The 17882-nt window shown below is 36.2% G+C and overlaps 1 protein-coding gene across 1 annotated transcript; it reads right to left on the bottom strand.

The window, feature by feature from the left end:
- Positions 1 to 446: 446 nt before the first annotated feature.
- Positions 447 to 16250, bottom strand: LOC109119077 (cold shock protein 2-like). The gene is made up of 5 exons (XM_069292567.1): positions 16055 to 16250; positions 15799 to 15866; positions 12644 to 12742; positions 5144 to 8062; positions 447 to 517 (listed from the first exon to the last, which is right to left on the bottom strand). The coding sequence occupies exons 4-5, from the start codon at positions 5703 to 5705 to the stop codon at positions 465 to 467; spliced, it is 615 nt and encodes a 204-aa protein (XP_069148668.1). The 5' UTR covers positions 5706 to 8062; positions 12644 to 12742; positions 15799 to 15866; positions 16055 to 16250; the 3' UTR covers positions 447 to 464.
- Between the last annotated feature and the right edge of the window lie 1632 nt (positions 16251 to 17882).

Below are 17882 nucleotides of genomic sequence, written 5' to 3'. Positions count from 1 at the left end.
TCATCAATAATAAAATGTGCAATGCCATGAGATGTGATGTCAAGTATAGTGATGCATGTCTTCCCTAACGATACACACCCGCTGTCTCTCAGTCCGGGACCCATGGGGGACATATCTGTCCATGCATCTGTCGCGGTGCACGACACGACCCTCGATAATAGTAACTATCGCGGCGCGCGATACGTCCCTCGAAATATAATATCAATCGCGGCGCGCGATACGATCCTCGAAAATAGTACATCATCCTCTACCACAACTATGTCTCAGATACCATGCAATGACATGCTCAAATGGAAAGGAGGAGATAACCATTTGATAACAAAGCACAATTTACAACAAGAAATACAACACCAACAAATAAACAACAAGTCTCCAAATCATTCTCAACATCACACAAGGAAATACACGAATTTCGTACGCTTAACAAGAGTTTAGAAATTCACTTGCCTCAAATAGTAGAACAATCACTTCGGAACTTGAGTCTTCCCTTTTTGTTGAACTTCCAACTCAAAACAATCTATTCAAATAAGTAACCACGATAAGATTTTTGAAACTAACAATACCTATATGTTTATCTTAGACCCAAAACTTCACCCAAATTTATAATAAAGTCCCTAGGTCTTGATGCCAATTAATATTCCAACTCTCATATTTATCAAATTCAAGAAAAGGTTAAGACTACAAATTTAATTGCTTTTATATGATATAATTCATCTGATATTTAATTACCTATGTCAATATATCAAAACTTAAAATTATAATGTGATAAAGAGAAAAATAAAATAAAATAATAATAAAAAAAATATAACCAAATTAGTGACCGAAATAATTTGCAGATTATTATCACCTTACCCTCCAAACTACCCTTTCATAAGGCCATTGATGGCCAACCACATGTCATGGTTCTCCACTAACATCCTTATATGTATACTAATAATAATAATAATAATAATAATAATAAATAACATATACTACTATTCTGAAACAAATTCTAACTTTCCAGTTTGTTATTTAACCCACTTCACATATCAATTCTTTCCCCACATTTTGTTTGTCCTATAATTTAATTGTGAACATAATACAATAATCATAACAATAATGATAAAGAATTTGGAGAAACACTAAAATCAACCTACATACTAACATGTATATAAATTAAAGGCAGTAACTTTATTCATCTTTTAGGAACAATTTGCAACACTTTTGATGTGGGCCAAAACACCCCTCTATCACCTTATGACTACTTATAACCATCCCAATAATTAGACCAAACAATTATCCACAACAACATGTCCCCCAATTTCCAAGAAGTCACGTGTAACAACAATAACTTTGAAAAGCAATATGCCACTCTTTATCCTCACCTTAGAAAACATATGAATTGCCTCATAAATTGTCATTCATTACGAAATTAAAAAGTTACAAATTGAAATCTCACCTGGATGCATTTTGCAAATTTCCGATGCCAAACCCTTGTTCGCTTCTTTTCCCTTTTTTTTTCTTTTCTCAATTAATTATGTATTAAAAGTGATAAATTTTACTCACTTATTTTTATTAAATATAGGCTAAAGGGTATAGGGTCTTAAATAAATTATCACTTTAGCCCATAAACTATCGATTAATTAACTTAAGTTAAATAAATTTTTAAAAAAAAATTCTAAAGAGGAGTTTTTTTTTGGGTCATTACATTATCCACCACTAAAAATCATGTTCATCCTCGAACATAAAGTAAAAGTAATTACCTGAAGCTTCAAAAAGTTGAGGATATCTGGCACGCATGTCAGACTCTGTCTCCCAAGTTGCTTCTCTTACTGAACGGTGCTTCCATTGCACCTTCACTGAAACAAGCTCCTTGGTCCTAAGCTTTCGGATTTGCCTATCCAATATAGCAATAGGCTCCTCCTCATATGTCAAGTCTTGACCCAGCTCCACAGAATCGAGTGAAATCATATGAGATTCATCCGGAATATACTTCCGAAGCATAGAGACATGGAAAACAGAATGAACTGCCGACAAACTAGGTGGCAAGGCCAACTTATAGGCCACCTCTCCCACTCGGCTCAAAATCTCAAAAGGTCCAATGAACCTAGGGCTAAGCTTGCCCTTCTTTCCAAACCTCATCACACCCTTCATGGGTGATACTCGGAGCCAAACATGATCACCCTCCATAAACACCAAGGCTCTAACTCTCCGGTCTGCATAACTCTTCTGTCGACTCTGAGCTGTCAATAATCTATACTGAATCATACGGACTTGCTCCATAGCATCTCTAAGCAAGTCTGTATCCAAAGAGTCCATCTCTGCCGAATCAAACCAACCAATCGGAGTCCTACACCGTCTTCCATACAACGCCTCAAATGGGGCCATCTGGATACTAGAGTGATAACTATTATTATAGGCAAACTCCGCTAATGGTAAATGTTGATCCCATCTAGCACCAAAATCAATCACACACGCTCGAAGCATATCTTCCAACACCTAAATGGTCCGCTCAGATTGACCATCTGTTTGAGGGTGAAATGCAGTACTCATATCTAACTGATTACCCAGACCATGTTGTAATGCCTTCCAGAAATGAGAAGTAAATAATGAACCCCGATCTGATATGATAGAAATCGGAACTCCATGTAGTCGCACGATCTGACTGATATATAGCTCGGCTAACTTTTCTGCCGTATACTTCACCCGAACCGGAATGAAGTGGGCAGACTTGGTCAGCCTATCAACAACAACCCAAATAGAGTCATAACCACCCACTGTGGTAGGCAAACCCACAACAAAGTCCATAGTAATCCGCTCCCACTTCCAAGTAGGAATAGGCATCCTTTGAGATACACTCCAGGCCGCTGGTGCTCACACTTGACCTGCTGGCAAGTCAAACACCTCAAAACAAAGTCTGTAATATCTCTCTTCATCCCACACCACCCGTAATGCTGACTCAGATCATGATACATTTTTGCCGCTCCCGGATGGATAGAATATCGAGAACAATGGGCCTCCTCAGGGATCAATTTAATCAAATCACCTGTCTTGGGCACACAAATCCTGCCTCCGATCCTCAAGACACCATCAGAATCAAGGACAGCCTCCTTAGCTTCCCCTTTCAATACTTTGTCTCGAATGAGACATAATTTTTCATCATCAAACTGGTGTGCACGAATCTGCTCGACTAAAGAAGATCGAGCCTCAATAAAAGCAATCATCCCATCACTCTCCTCTGAAATATGTAATCGGACAAGACTGTTAGCTAACAATTGAACATCTCTAGCCAATGGTCTCTCCTCAACACTAAGAGATGCAAGACTCCCCATGCTATGAGTCTTCCTACTCAACGCATCGGCCACAACATTGGCCTTCCCCGGATGATACAGAATGGTCACATCATAGTCCTTCAGCAACTCAAGCCATCTTCGTTGTCTCAAGTTCAAATCCCTCTGGCTAAAGATATACTGAAGACTCCGATGATCAGTGAAGATCTCACAATGCACCCCATACAAATAATGACGCCATAACTTAAGTATAAATACCACAGCTGCCAACTCCAAATCATGAGTAGGGTAGTTCTTCTCATGGGATTTCAACTGCCTAAAAGCATAAGCAATCACTTTCCCCTTCTGCATCAACACACCACCCAAACCAACTCCTGAAGCATCACAATACACAGTAAAGTCTACACCTTCCTCAGGTAGAGTCAACACAGGAGCAGAAGTCAACAAAGTCTTGAGCTTTTGAAAGCTCTCCTCACACTCATCAGACCACTGAAAACTCACATCCTGTCGAGTCAATCTAGTCAATGGAGCTGCAATAGTAGAGAAACTCTGAACAAATCGTTGATAATAGCCTGCCAATCCCACAAAACTCCTAATCTCAGTAGGTGAAGTAGGTCGCGTCCAGCCTTTAACTGCCTCAATTTTGGCCGGATCTACTCTAATACCCTCCTTGGACACCACGTGTCCCAAGAATGTCACAGAAGTAAGCCAGAACTCACACTTTGAGAACTTGGCGTACAACTTCTCTTCTCTCAACCTCTGAAGTACAATCCTCAGGTGTCGTACATGGTCCTCCTCAGTCTTAGAGTAAACCAAGATGTCATCGATGAAAACAATAACAAAAGAATCAAGGTATGGTCGAAACACCCCATTCATCAACTCCATGAATGCTGCAGGGGCATTAGTCAATCCGAAGGACATCACTAGGAACTCATAATGCCCATACCGAGTTCGAAAAGCTGTCTTAGGGATATCTGATGCCCTAATCTTCAACTGATGATACCCAGACCTCAAATCAATCTTAGAGAACAATGATGCTCCCTGTAACTGATCAAATAAGTCATCAATACGTGGAAGAGGATACTTATTCTTAACGGTTACCTTGTTCAACTGTCTGTAATCAATACACATTCTCATAGTCCCATCCTTCTTCTTCACAAACAATACAGGGGCACCCCAAGGTGATACACTAGGGCCAATAAAACCCTTACTCAATAAATCTTGCAACTGATCCTTCAATTCTTTCAACTCTGCTGGGGCCATACGATATGGAGGTATAGAAATAGGCTTAGTGCCCGGCTCCAAATCAATAGCAAAATCGATATCCCTATCGAGAGGAACACCTGGAAGATCAGAAGGTAATACATCGAGAAACTCCTGAACCACGGGAACAGAGTCCATGGAAGGTGGTTCAAAACTAGTATCTCGAATAAACGCTAAGTAAGACAAACACCCCCTCTCCACCAATTTCTGAGCACGGATAAAAGAGATGACCTTGCTAGGATAAGAACCACTAGCACTCTTCCACTCAACCCTCGGAATACCAGGCATTGCTAAAGTCACAGTCTTAGCGTTACAATCAAGGACAGCATGATAAGGAGAAAGCCAATCCATACCCAAGATAACATCAAAGTCCACCATCCCCAGAATGATTAAGTCTACCCAAGTGTCATACCCAGCCAAAGAAACAAGACAGGATCGATACACTCGATCCACCACTAAGGGCTTACCCACGGGTGTAGAAACACGAATAGGTACAGTCATGCTATCACATATCATATCAAATTTAGCAGCAAAATACGTAGACACATAAGAGAATGTAGAACCTGGATCAAACAACACAGACGCAGGTCAATGGCATACTGGGATGATACCTGTAATAACAGCATCTGAGGTCTCCGCCTCAGGTCTCCCGGGGAAAGCATAGCAGTGTCCTCCTCGTCCACCTCCATCCTGGGTGGTACCTCTACCCCCACTCTGCTGAGCTGCAACACCACTACTAGAAACTCTATCACCTCTACCTGATTGAACTCTGCCACGACCTCTACCCTGTGGTGCTGGTGGTCTAGTCTGGAATGAAGAATTAGGTCGAGGCCCACCACGACCCCTTTGAGAAGTACACTGCCGCATTAGATGATCGGGATCTCCACAAGTAAAACAAAATCTCTGACCTGGGAACTGTTGTGTGGACCCTGAAAACCCACTATAATTTCCTCGTCCTGTAGGTCGCTGTTGTGAACCGTACGAGCTCTGACCCGAGCTATAAGAACCCCTAGATGTCTGGACACCCTCAAATGTCAGCATAGATGCATGAATAGGTCCCCGCTGCTGAAAAGAACCACTCACTCTCTGTGATCCCCTACCTCCAGATGAGGCACCATGAAACTGTCCTGATATACAGGATCTTTTAGGGTCCCCAAACTCCTCTCTCTCCATCAATTCTGCCTCTTTGGCGGCGCTCACAATGGACTGAAAAGAAGCCCCCTCCCTAGATGCCCGAAACACAGCTGACCTGATAGAGAAAGTCAATCCCCTCACAAATCTGCGGATCCTCTCTGTCTCATTTGGAATAATGGCCAACGCATGCCTAGACAACTGGCAAAAACGCGCCTCATACTCTGTAACCGATAAACCATCCTGTCTCAGACTCTCAAACCTCAAGCGACTCTCCTCTCTCACGCTCCATGGGACAAAACGATCTTGGAATGCACTAGCAAACTGCTCCCAAGTCACTGGAGGAGATCCAACTAGAAAACATCCCGAATAAGTCCTCCACCAGTCTCTCGCTGGTCCACGAAGCTGGAGTGTAGCATATCGAACCCAATGTGACTCAGCTAACCCAACCACCTCTAGTAACTCTTGGCAGGTAGTTAGAAACTAATGAGCGTCCTCGCTCTTCCCACCCTGAAACTGAGGTGGGTCCATCTTTTCAAATCTCTCATACCTACACTGCTCATCCTCTGTCAGAACAACCATCGATGCAACTTGACCCCCAACTGCTGGTGCAATATCATTATGAACCGCGGGATCTACTGGTAGTTGCCCCACCGCATCCTGAGCAACCGGAGCTTGTTGCTGCTCTTGGGTCTGAGCCCCCTCTCTAGTACGAGAGTCATGTGGTGTGGTAGTTGCACCACCACCCTGAGAAAATCCCTCTAGAACACTTAACACCCTCAATAGCGTATCCTGAAGCAAAGGTGTGACTACAGGATCTGGAGGAACCTGGTCCTCTCTGTCATCAATCTGAGGTTCGGTAGAGACCTCTCTAGCACTACCTCTCAGTGGTGTTGCTCCACGTCCACGGCCTCTGGTTACTGTCGCACTACTAGCACGACCTCTAGCTCGAGATCTACCCCTACCACTAGCTGGGGCCTCAACAACTACCTCAGGAAGTGCCTCCCCTCTACCACCAGTAACATTAGTTCTAGTCCTCGTCATCTGTCAAAAGAGTATACAACAACTCAGTACTAAAAAAGGTGACTACGCACTATGAGAAATAATGAACAAAAAGGAAGTTTCCTAAAAGTCACTATAGCCTCTCAAAGATAAGTACAGACGTCTCCGTACCGATCATCGAGACTCTATTTAGACTCGACTTGTACACACGTGAGACCTATGAACCTAGGGCTCTGATACCATTTTGTCACGACCCAAAAATAGGTGTGATGGCACTTGTCTTATCCCACCAAGACAAGTCAGCCTAAAACTCAATATCTAACAAAGTGCGGAAGTAAATGACAATCCAACAACAATTTCTAGTATGAAACCAAGTCATATTAATTCAATACTTAAAACCAGGTTGTCACGTGCACAAGCCTCTAATGTAAACATTAGAATTGAAACAAAATAGAAGTCTAACATGAAGTTGTCTTTCAAATAAAAACAAAATCATAAACTGGAGTAGGAAAGTTCGCTGAGATGACAAGCAGCTACCTCACAATCCTCCACAAGATGCCTCGGAAACGAAGAGAATAGAAAGTATCACAAAGATTCGGGCTCGTAACCTACAAAAGTTTGTAGAAGCAAGGGGTGAGTACCAAACCACGCGGTACCCAACAAGCAAACCTCTAAACACAAGTTAAGTGAATAAAATACGGGTACTCCTTACACCCTATCTAGACCTCCATGCTACAGTCTAACAGTTTACAGTTTACCAAACACACAACTCAATAACCACACTCTATCAGTTTACACATTCTCAATAACAACTCAATATTCAACAGTCACAAACTTCACAGAGAAACACTCACAAGATCAGCAAAACACATGTTCAAGTTCATCAATAATAAAATGTGCAATGCCATGAGATGCGATGTCAAGTATAGTGATGCATGTCTTCCCTAACGATACACACCCGCTGTCTCTCAGTCCGGGACCCATGGGGGACATATCTGTCCATGCATCTGTCGCGGTGCACGACACGACCCTCGATAATAGTAACCATCGCGGCGCGCGATACGTCCCTCGAAATATAATATCCATCGCGGCGCGCGATACGACTCTCGAAAATAGTACATCATCCTCTACCACAACTATGTCTCAGATACCATGCAATGACATGCTCAAATGGAAAGGAGGAGATAACCATTTGATAACAAAGCACAATTTACAACAAGAAATACAACACCAACAAATAAACAACAAGTCTCCAAATCATTCTCAACATCACACAAGGAAATACACGAATTTCGTACGCTTAACAAGAGTTTAGAAATCCACTTGCCTCAAATAGTAGAACAATCACTTCGGAACTTGAGTCTTCCCTTTTTGTTGAACTTCCAACTCAAAACAATCTATTCAAATAAGTAACCACGATAAGGTTTTTGAAACTAACAATACCTATATGTTTATCTTAGACCCAAAACTTCACCCAAATTTATAATAAAGTCCCTAAGTCTTGATGCCAATTAATATTCCAACTCTCATATTTATCAAATTCAAGAAAAGGTTAAGACTACAACTTTAATTGCTTTTATATGATATAATTCATCTGATATTTAATTACCTATGTCAATATATCAAAACTTAAAATTATAATGTGATAAAGAGAAAAATAAAATAAAATAATAAAAAAAAATATAACCAAATTAGTGACCGAAATAATTTGCAGATTATTATCACCTTACCCTCAAAACTACCCTTTCATAAGGCCATTGATGGCCAACCACATGTCATGGTTCTCCACTAACATCCTTATATGTATACTAATAATAATAATAATAATAATAATAAATAACATATACTACTATTCTGAAACAAATTCTAACTTTCCAGTTTGTTATTTAACCCACTTCACATATCAATTCTTTCCCCACATTTTGTTTTTCCTATAATTTAATTGTGAACATAATACAATAATCATAACAATAATGATAAAGAATTTGGAGAAACACTAAAATCAACCTACATACTAACATGTATATAAATTAAAGGCAGTAACTTTATTCATCTTTTAGGAACAATTTGCAACACTTTTGATGTGGGCCAAAACACCCCTCTATCACCTTATGACTACTTATAACCATCCCAATAATTAGACCAAACAATTATCCACAACAACATGTCCCCCAATTTCCAAGAAGTCACGTGTAACAACAATAACTTTGAAAAGCAATATGCCACTCTTTATTCTCACCTTAGAAAACATATGAATTGCCTCATAAATTTTCATTCATTACGAAATTGAAAAGTTACAAATTGAAATCTCACCTGGATGCAGTTTGCAAATTTCCGATGCCAAACCCTTGTTCGCTTCTTTTCCTTTTTTTTTTCTTTTCTCAATTAATTATGTATTAAAAGTGATAAATTTTACTCACTTATTTTTATTAAATATAGGCTAAAGGGTATAGGGTCTTAAATAAATTATCACTTTAGCCCATAAACTATCGATTAATTAACTTAAGTTAAATAAATTTAAAAAAAAAAATTTTAAAGAGGAGTTTTTTTTTTGGGTCATTACATCGTGTTTCTGCCACTCACTCACAATCAGGCCTACTTTAAACATGTTTGTTACCAAGAAAGCAGTCATTGATTTGATCAGAGTGCGTAAGTCAAGCAGCTATAGGCACTCCCATAGTAATATTCTTAATGAATGAATTCCGTCCACAATGACTCATCACTGAGGAACTCATCCACAAACACTCGTCACTTTTCTAGCTTCCTAACTAAATTTACTAGTTTTAGAAGTGACAAACTAAAACATAAAGGAACCAAGAAACGCTGATATATGAAATGCATTAAATAAATACAAAATTATGAGGATACCTTTGTTGGCACTGAACTATATTTTCTTTGTTTGCTAATCAGTTTCCAAAAGTATAGAATTATAACAACTTAAAAACTACAATGAGTCCAAACTAAAAATTATACATATATCTTAACTACAGACCAAAAACAATGTAAGATCATCAAATAGAATGATGGAGGCTGGTTTGCCTTAAAAACTCACTCAATCAATGGCATGACTTGCGGACAATTGAGTATCGATGTGCTTGACGTTTCAAGTACTGACACATACTTTGTGCTACATATTCTCTTCATGTAGGTTCGGGTTCTCAACTTCCAGATCATGCTTAGATCGATCGGTTCCCGATGTTCAGTTCATGCTGAGTCCTCATTCTTTGAGGAAAAGTGACATGATTATTTCCCTTCGTTTTTAGTCTTTAGTTTGATTATTTGCTAAATCTAAAGGCTTATTCAAGACATAGCTAGATTTAGCTATAGTTTGTTTGAGTTTGACTTTCGGTTGTGTTAAAACTCTTAGTTTTCTTATATATTCAGTTTTAGAATGGGTATTCTTTAGTTTTGATAAAGCTTACGCTCAGTATTATCTTATTCCAGTTATCATATTATGTTTATGTATGCCAACAAGGTTAGCTTTGGGTCACTTGCGATCCTAGGTCGTGTCCACGTCTCGGAGATAGCTCAGAGCGTAACATTTTCTATATGAGGAATATGTATTTATAATCTTTTGGAAACTTCACCTTCCTCGTATAAAAAAGGTAATTTGCCTCGATTTAAAATGAATTGCCACAAAAAATAGAAACAAGAAAAACCCTAGATAAGAGTGTTTTCTCCTGTAAGGAAGTTTTCAAACAATTAAAAATATTAAACTCTCTCCTATCAAGATGTAGGTTTCTGATCGAATAAGATGAATCATAGTCTATCTTAAAAGAGGTATAAAAAGATCGAGGTGGCATTAATATAAATTGACCAATAAATAAATAATGAATATCAAAATATTATGTCAAATAATAATAATATATAAACTAATTGATTCATGTATGATTTTACCATTTCGTTGTATTGTTGTCATATAACGTTTTCTTCCATTAACTTGATCAAAATGATAGACTAGTGGAACAACGTGAGAAAATTTTTTGCCCCACACTCGACATACAATTAAATTAGTATAAGATACCGTTATGTTTCTCTTAATTAAGCCGAATCATATATTATTTAAAGTGGGAAACTCTTATCTTTAAAGTTGAATTACCATTTTGTCACTTCACAAAATGAGGAGCTTCCCACTTTAACAATAGATGATTCAAATTAATGAAGAAAAACATAACAATGACTTATACTAATTTAATTGCTTGCCGAGTGTGTGCCAAAATATTTCCTCATGTTGTGCCACTACTCTATCATTTTGATCAAGTTCATGGAAGAAAAGGTTATATACTAGCCGCCAAACTCATCGGTGGCCCCCTAAACTTGGAACCAATTTTCACTTAGACACCTCACTTAGGGGATGTTCATTATAGACACCTCATGTAGGGTTCTGTCGTATCATTTTGACACTTATTGCTGACATGTAAAAGTGAGTGTAATACACTCAACAATAGCGCGTGAAAGACTTAATTTAGCCATTTTTTATTTTATTTTCTCTTCTTCTCCATTTTTGAAACCACCACCCCATATCTTTTTTTCAAGCTTAAATTCCTTCAATGGAGGTCAAATTTTTTATTTAAATTTGTTTTTAAGTCATTTTCTTCTTCTTCATTGTATTACTTATCTAATCTACCATCACCTCCCTCCATTTTTTTACCGGAAAAATGAATACCAACACCCATATTTCATATTTATTCTCTTTTCCTTTCTTCCTCTCCCTCTTTTCTTTCCCAAAAAATAATGCTAAAAAGAAAGAAGATGAATAAATATGAAAAATAGTAAAAGAAAAGAATTTTTTTTTTTTGAAAAAGTATAGAAGAGATTTTGAGTGTAATGAATTAAGAGATTTTCTTAGAATAATACTTTAAATTTATTTACTAAATAGATATTATCGTTATTTTTAACTGAAAATAACACATGTAATTATTTAATTGATTGTTTGTCACGTCATCAACAAGTGTATTACACTCTCCTTTAGTTTTTTGTTTATTGCCAGAAAAGTGTCAAAATGACACAACAGAACCCTACATGAGTTGTCTAAAATGAACATCATGTAATTGAAGTGTCTAAGTGAAAATTGCTGCCAAGTTCAGGTGGCCACCGATGGATTTGGCCTATACTAGCAATAAATGGTAAAATCACACATGAACATATTAGTTTATATATTATTACTATTTGATATAATAATTTGATATTCATTATTTATTTGTCAACTAATTTGTATTGTGTTAAGTCCATTTTTTTATACCTCTTTTTAGGACCGGCTATGATCCATTCTCGTTCAATAAGAAAATCACCTCTTGATAGGAGAGAGAGGAACTTGCAATTTTTAGTTTCTCTGAAAAACATCCTTACAAGAGAAAACGCTCTTATCTATGGTGTTTCTCGCTTCTATTTTTGGGTGGGATTTCATTCTAAATTGAGGAAAATTACCTTTATTTATATGAGGAAGCTGTATTATACGCTTTTGAAAACGAATTTTAGTTACAACTCCATTACTCAGTAATACAAAAAGAAATAGTAATCAAGATTACTATTCGACCATTTAGTTTACAAAATAGTTAATACTTCTATTTCATTTATATCTTACTTGTGCGGACTCTTTACTTTTTATGTCGTATCCATGTCGACTTCTCTAAAAATAGACTATTTTTAGAAGTCCGGACACACACACGCTGACATTGTTTATATCTCAATGGATTATATGTCGGATTTATAAAATTGTTTTCATCGTCTGATGTCTGAATGAATTCTATGTCTATTTAATAAGATACTAGGTAAATACTAAATATTACTACCGGATACAATGACGATAAGCACAGGAGAATGGCCTTTGCCTCTCCCACATAAATGTACGACAATACTGAGCTATCTACTATTCCACTACCTTTTGATCTAGCGTCATATCATTATTAAGCCAAATTGAACAAGATCCCGATTTGTGCACTACTATAAATATCTACTCTACAGAAAAAAATACTTACCCCAATCTCTTTAGCCACCTCAGTTACATTACTTCTATCTTTTCTCCTATGCGTCTCAGTCCACATTCTGCCACGATCAACAGCGTTTTCCATTGCCATCTGAAAAATTTAAATTGTAAAACATTAGTAAATAGGTGAGAATATACCTAACAAAGCACATTATTTTTATACTGGTTTTGCTTCGACATCTATGCGAAAATATTAAATAAGTTGTAAATATACACATATATTAGTTAAACATACTATCAACGCAAGAACGAGAATTGCTCGTAGAGACTACAGACCTGCAGTTTTCTTCCTAATTCACCAACTTTAGCATAGAAAATACATACATAGAGCAAATAGACGCACAAATCCAACACATAATTCACAACTCTATCTTGTGATGTCATCAACTTCCTCACCATGTTCCGCATAGTGGATGCATTCACCATCTGTCTGTTACCAAGAAACCAGTCATTGATTGATCAGAGTGCGTAAGCCAAGCAGCTATAGGCTTTCCCATAGTAATACTCTTAATGAGATAATTCCGTCCACAATGACTCATCACTCATGAACTCATCCACAAATACTCAAAAATCAGAGGGCGGGGCCACATATAGTTACATTGTGTAGCTAGAATTACATTGTGTAGCTACAATAAAATTATTTTTTATTGTGTAGCTAGAATAAAAATTATTTTTTTTTTATATATAATGCATATTGACACTCCTTGGCTTCTACGCGATTTTATTTCTTAATATTTTGACACCCCTTAAATAAAATTCTAGCTCCGCCACTGTCAGAAACTAAAACATAAATGAACCAAGGAACACTGATATATGAAATACATTAAATCACTACAAAATTATGAGGATACCTTTGTTGGCACTGGACCATATTTTCTATGTCTTCTAATCAGTTCCCAAAAGTGTGAAATTATATGAGCAAGTTTATAACAACTTAAAAAGTACAATGAGTCCAAACTAAAAAATATACATAAATCTTAACTATAGACCAAAAACAATGTAAGATCAAATAGGTTAATGTAAACTGATTTGCCATAAATACTCACTCAACGAATGGCATGACTTGCGGACAAGTGAGTACCACATATCGATGTGCTTGACGTTTCAAGTACTAATACATACTCTACATTATATCTTCTCGTGATGTAGGTTCAGGTTCTAAGCTTCCAGATCACGTTTAGATCGGTTTTCCATCTTCGGTTCGACAGTTACAATAGTGAGTCCTCATTCTTCGAGGACAAGTGATATGATTATTTACCTTCGTTTTACTTAAACTAATGATTCAAAGTTCATCTTCCACATATAAAAAAAAGTTGATTTTCCTTAATTTAGTATGGATCGCCATCCAAAATTAGAAGGGAAAAACACCCTGGGGATAGGAGCGCTTTCGTTTGAAAGAAAGTTTTTAAACAAACTAAAAATTCAAAGGTCCTCTTATTAAGATGGTGATTTTCTTATTGAACTAAAATGAACTATAGACGGTCCTAAAGAGGTAACAAAAAAATTGACTTAACGCAAATTAAAATTTTTCAGTGAATAAATAATGAATATCAAATAATAATACTATATAAACTAACATATTCATTCATGATTTTAAAACATTCCGTTGTATTGTTAACATATAACATTGTCTTCCATAAACTTCATCAAAATGATAAGTAGTGTGCGGGACTACATAAAGAGATATTTTGCCACACAATTGGCATACAATTAAATTAGTATTAGTATACATTATTTTTTCTCTTAAGTAAGTTGAATCATATATCAATTCAGTTTACTAAAGAGAAGCATAACGATGATTCATACTAATTTAATTGCATCGAGTGTGTACCAAATTATTTCCTCATGTTGACACTACTCTATCATTTTGATGAAGTTCACGGAAGAGAACGTTATATGCTAGCAATACAAACGAATGATAAAATTACACATGAACATATTAGTTTATATATTATTACTATTTGATATTCATTATTTATTTTCCAACCAATTCAATTATATTTGTGTTAAGTCTGACTTTTTCGGTTACCTCTTTTAGGACCAAACTATGATTCGTTCTTGTTCGTTCAAAAAATCTTTATAGGAGAAAGAGGAACTTTGAATTTTTAGTCCGTTTGAAAACTTCCTTACGAGAGAAAGCGTTCCTATCTAGGGTTTTTCTCCTTTCTATTTTCGGAAAACAATTGTTCATTCTAAATATAGGTCAATTACATTTTTTTAATATGAGGAAGATGTAATGATGGATATATTTATAATTTTATATAATTCAATCTTTAGATAATTAAAATACTATCATTTAATCAAATTCTTAATTTAGTAGAAGAGCAAGATGGTAATTCAATTTTTAAGATTAAAGCTTTCTACCTTCAAATTCATTCATATAAAACTATCAACACTAAAAGAAGCTTTTCCATCTTTTCCCTCGTGAAAATATAATCATCATCAACAACAACATACCTAATGAAATCCCACTTAGTAGAGTATGACAAGTGTGGAGAGTATGCAAATCTTACAACTACTTCGTGGAGATAAAGAGGTTGTTTATGAAACAGAGGAATCAAAACCTCATAAAAAAATCAGGTTCCATAAATCTATACTTTGCAGAGAAGCACTTAGATAGGGAACTCAAAGATACTAAGGTAAATAGCAAGATGTACTTGTCAACAATCATCAAAATTTCAAGGAGAATGACCTAAAGATGCTCTAATGAAAAGACTTACTACACATTGGAAACAGGAATTACTTTATTAATCCAACATTTAAGCTTACAGATTAACTTAAAGTCAAAACACAAAAAAAAAACTTTCAAATGATTCCCTTTAATGCAGCAACAATACCCAGTAAAATCTCGCAAGTTGGGTTTAACAAGGATAGAATATAAGCATATTTTACCCCTAACTTGTGGATAAACAAATTCCGAATAAATAAAAGCACGCCAAATAGTTTGAAAAAGGGATACACATATGGGAAAATTAACAATAACAAAATAATGTGAAATAAACAACTAAATAGATGAGGTAGACCATAGGAATACTAAATCCTCGCTGCTATGTTTCATTCAGTACTAAATACAACAAATAACAAAATAAAATCACACATACAACAAATATTTTTCAAAAATTATCATTTGGGGTTTGCGATGCTTACTTGGAGAAGCCACGGAGTCTGTCCATTTCTCCCTCACTCGTCTTTCTCGTCTATGAACAACGGAAGACCTAACAAGTACAGAGGCGGGCTGTCAACATGGAAATTCAAATTGCATTTATGTTGAGTATGAAAAAGTATGGTTTACAAGTTAGGGTTTCTAAATTCAGTATGTGCTTAATAGATTTTTATTACTTATAACTATTAAGGTAATACAATTCCTAATAACTAAGCAAGTAATACAAGAGAAACAAATGACCTTTGAGCTTCAAACCAGCATCAGTAAGCTTCGAGCAGTGAAATAGACTGAGCGAATGAAGATGGGCTTGAGCTCTATTCATCAAGTTTTTAAGGATATCATTTGTGATGTTAGTACAAAATGGATGAACTATGTTAATATTTCTCCATAAAAGTGGATCTCCTACAACATCTTGTAAAGGCTTGCATAATCTTTTTACTACAAATAGGCCCCCCTCCCCCTCCCCCCTCCCCCCCCCCCCACCAAGCCTAAATAACTGAGGGACAGGCAACCAAAAACACCTGCAATGGATTACCTCCAGCCACACCATAAAGATCATTCACCATCCATCAGACCATGACCACCGTTCAACCCCTCTTTAAAATTCATCCCAATCGGCTCAAGATTTCCATCAATCAACTGGAAACCCGTACCCTGATGAATTCCCATCTTACGAATCAAGTTTTTCAACCTCATTAATTCTCATTTACCATAAAGCCAAAATCCTCTAACCAACTATTCATGGTTGAAAACCCCATCATTTGGTTACTACAGTCCATATCAAACGGATCTGAAGGCAACTTCATCAAGCTCCTCTTTTTACCAATTCAAACCCCAAAACATAGCAAATCCACCCCCCTTATCGAACTTGATCCTAGATGAGCTTCCCTCTCCTCGATTCCAGACCATAACATCCAGTCAAAACAGTCACCGCTCACTCACCTATGCCAAATCCACAAAAACAAACCCAACATTAATTAATCTTCAACAAAACCCTAAAAATCACAAACACAAACTAAACAGGAACACCAACTTGTTCCAGAAAACACGAAATTCAAACAAAAAAATGAAAAAATAGATAGATAACATACATGAATTTTCCCAAAAAGGGAAATGGTGGTATAAAGAGCAGCTACACCACCCAAAAACTAGAAGGAATTGAATGAAGGGCTTTTGAACTATTACGGTGGAGTGAATGATATGTAAAGATTAGGTTATTTGGTATTTATAGTGTGTTCACATCGATAACTTCTATGATGGACACAATGGGCTTTGTTTCAGGGTGTGAACGCCTGGGTCGAGATTTGGTGGGCTCATTTTATATTGAATTGGGCCTTCTCTAGTATCTGGGTTTTCCAAGATTGAGTTGTTTTGGTACGTAGAATAAAGATAACAATTTTGTTTGGAAAATTTAGCTATCTAGTCAAAAAAAATCAACTTATTTAGTGATAATGTCCATACTTTAATAATATTAGTAAACATGTCAAAATGTCATTATTTTAAAAATAAATAATTATTATTATATTATTAATATTTTCTCTCTCTTTATTTACACCATTTTTTCTCTCTCATAAATTATATATATTCCTATATTTAAGTAATTAGATATATACTAATTATATTTTAAAGTTTCTCTCTCTTATATTAAGATTATTATTAATATATATCTATATATTTATTACTAATCAATTCCACAACTTCCAAGATTTTTTTTCACTTTTATTGATAAAATATTTTCACTATCTTTATAACATTTTTTCAAAATTAATTATGCATTGATTCCCGAATTTTCCTTTTATATTTATTAATATTACACTTATCACATTCTCAGATTTTAGTTGGGATTGTCACGTTATTTATCTTACACTCTCTTTCCAGAATTTTAATTGTGTTGTCACGTTATATGTAACCCTCTTTAATAGATAATTCAACAACTTCCAATGCAATATTTTCACTTTTATTAATAAAATATTTTCTCTCTCTCTCACGTTATCTATCTTACACTCTCTTTCCAAAATTTTAATTGTGTTGTCACGTTATATGTAATCCTCTTTAATAGATAATTCAA

Source organism: Solanum lycopersicum, chromosome 12 (genome assembly GCF_036512215.1).
Source record: "Solanum lycopersicum chromosome 12, SLM_r2.1".
NCBI lineage: Eukaryota > Viridiplantae > Streptophyta > Magnoliopsida > Solanales > Solanaceae > Solanum > Solanum lycopersicum.
The sequence above is the reverse complement of the archived record's forward strand: the minus strand, read 5'-3'. Positions and strand labels throughout refer to the sequence as shown.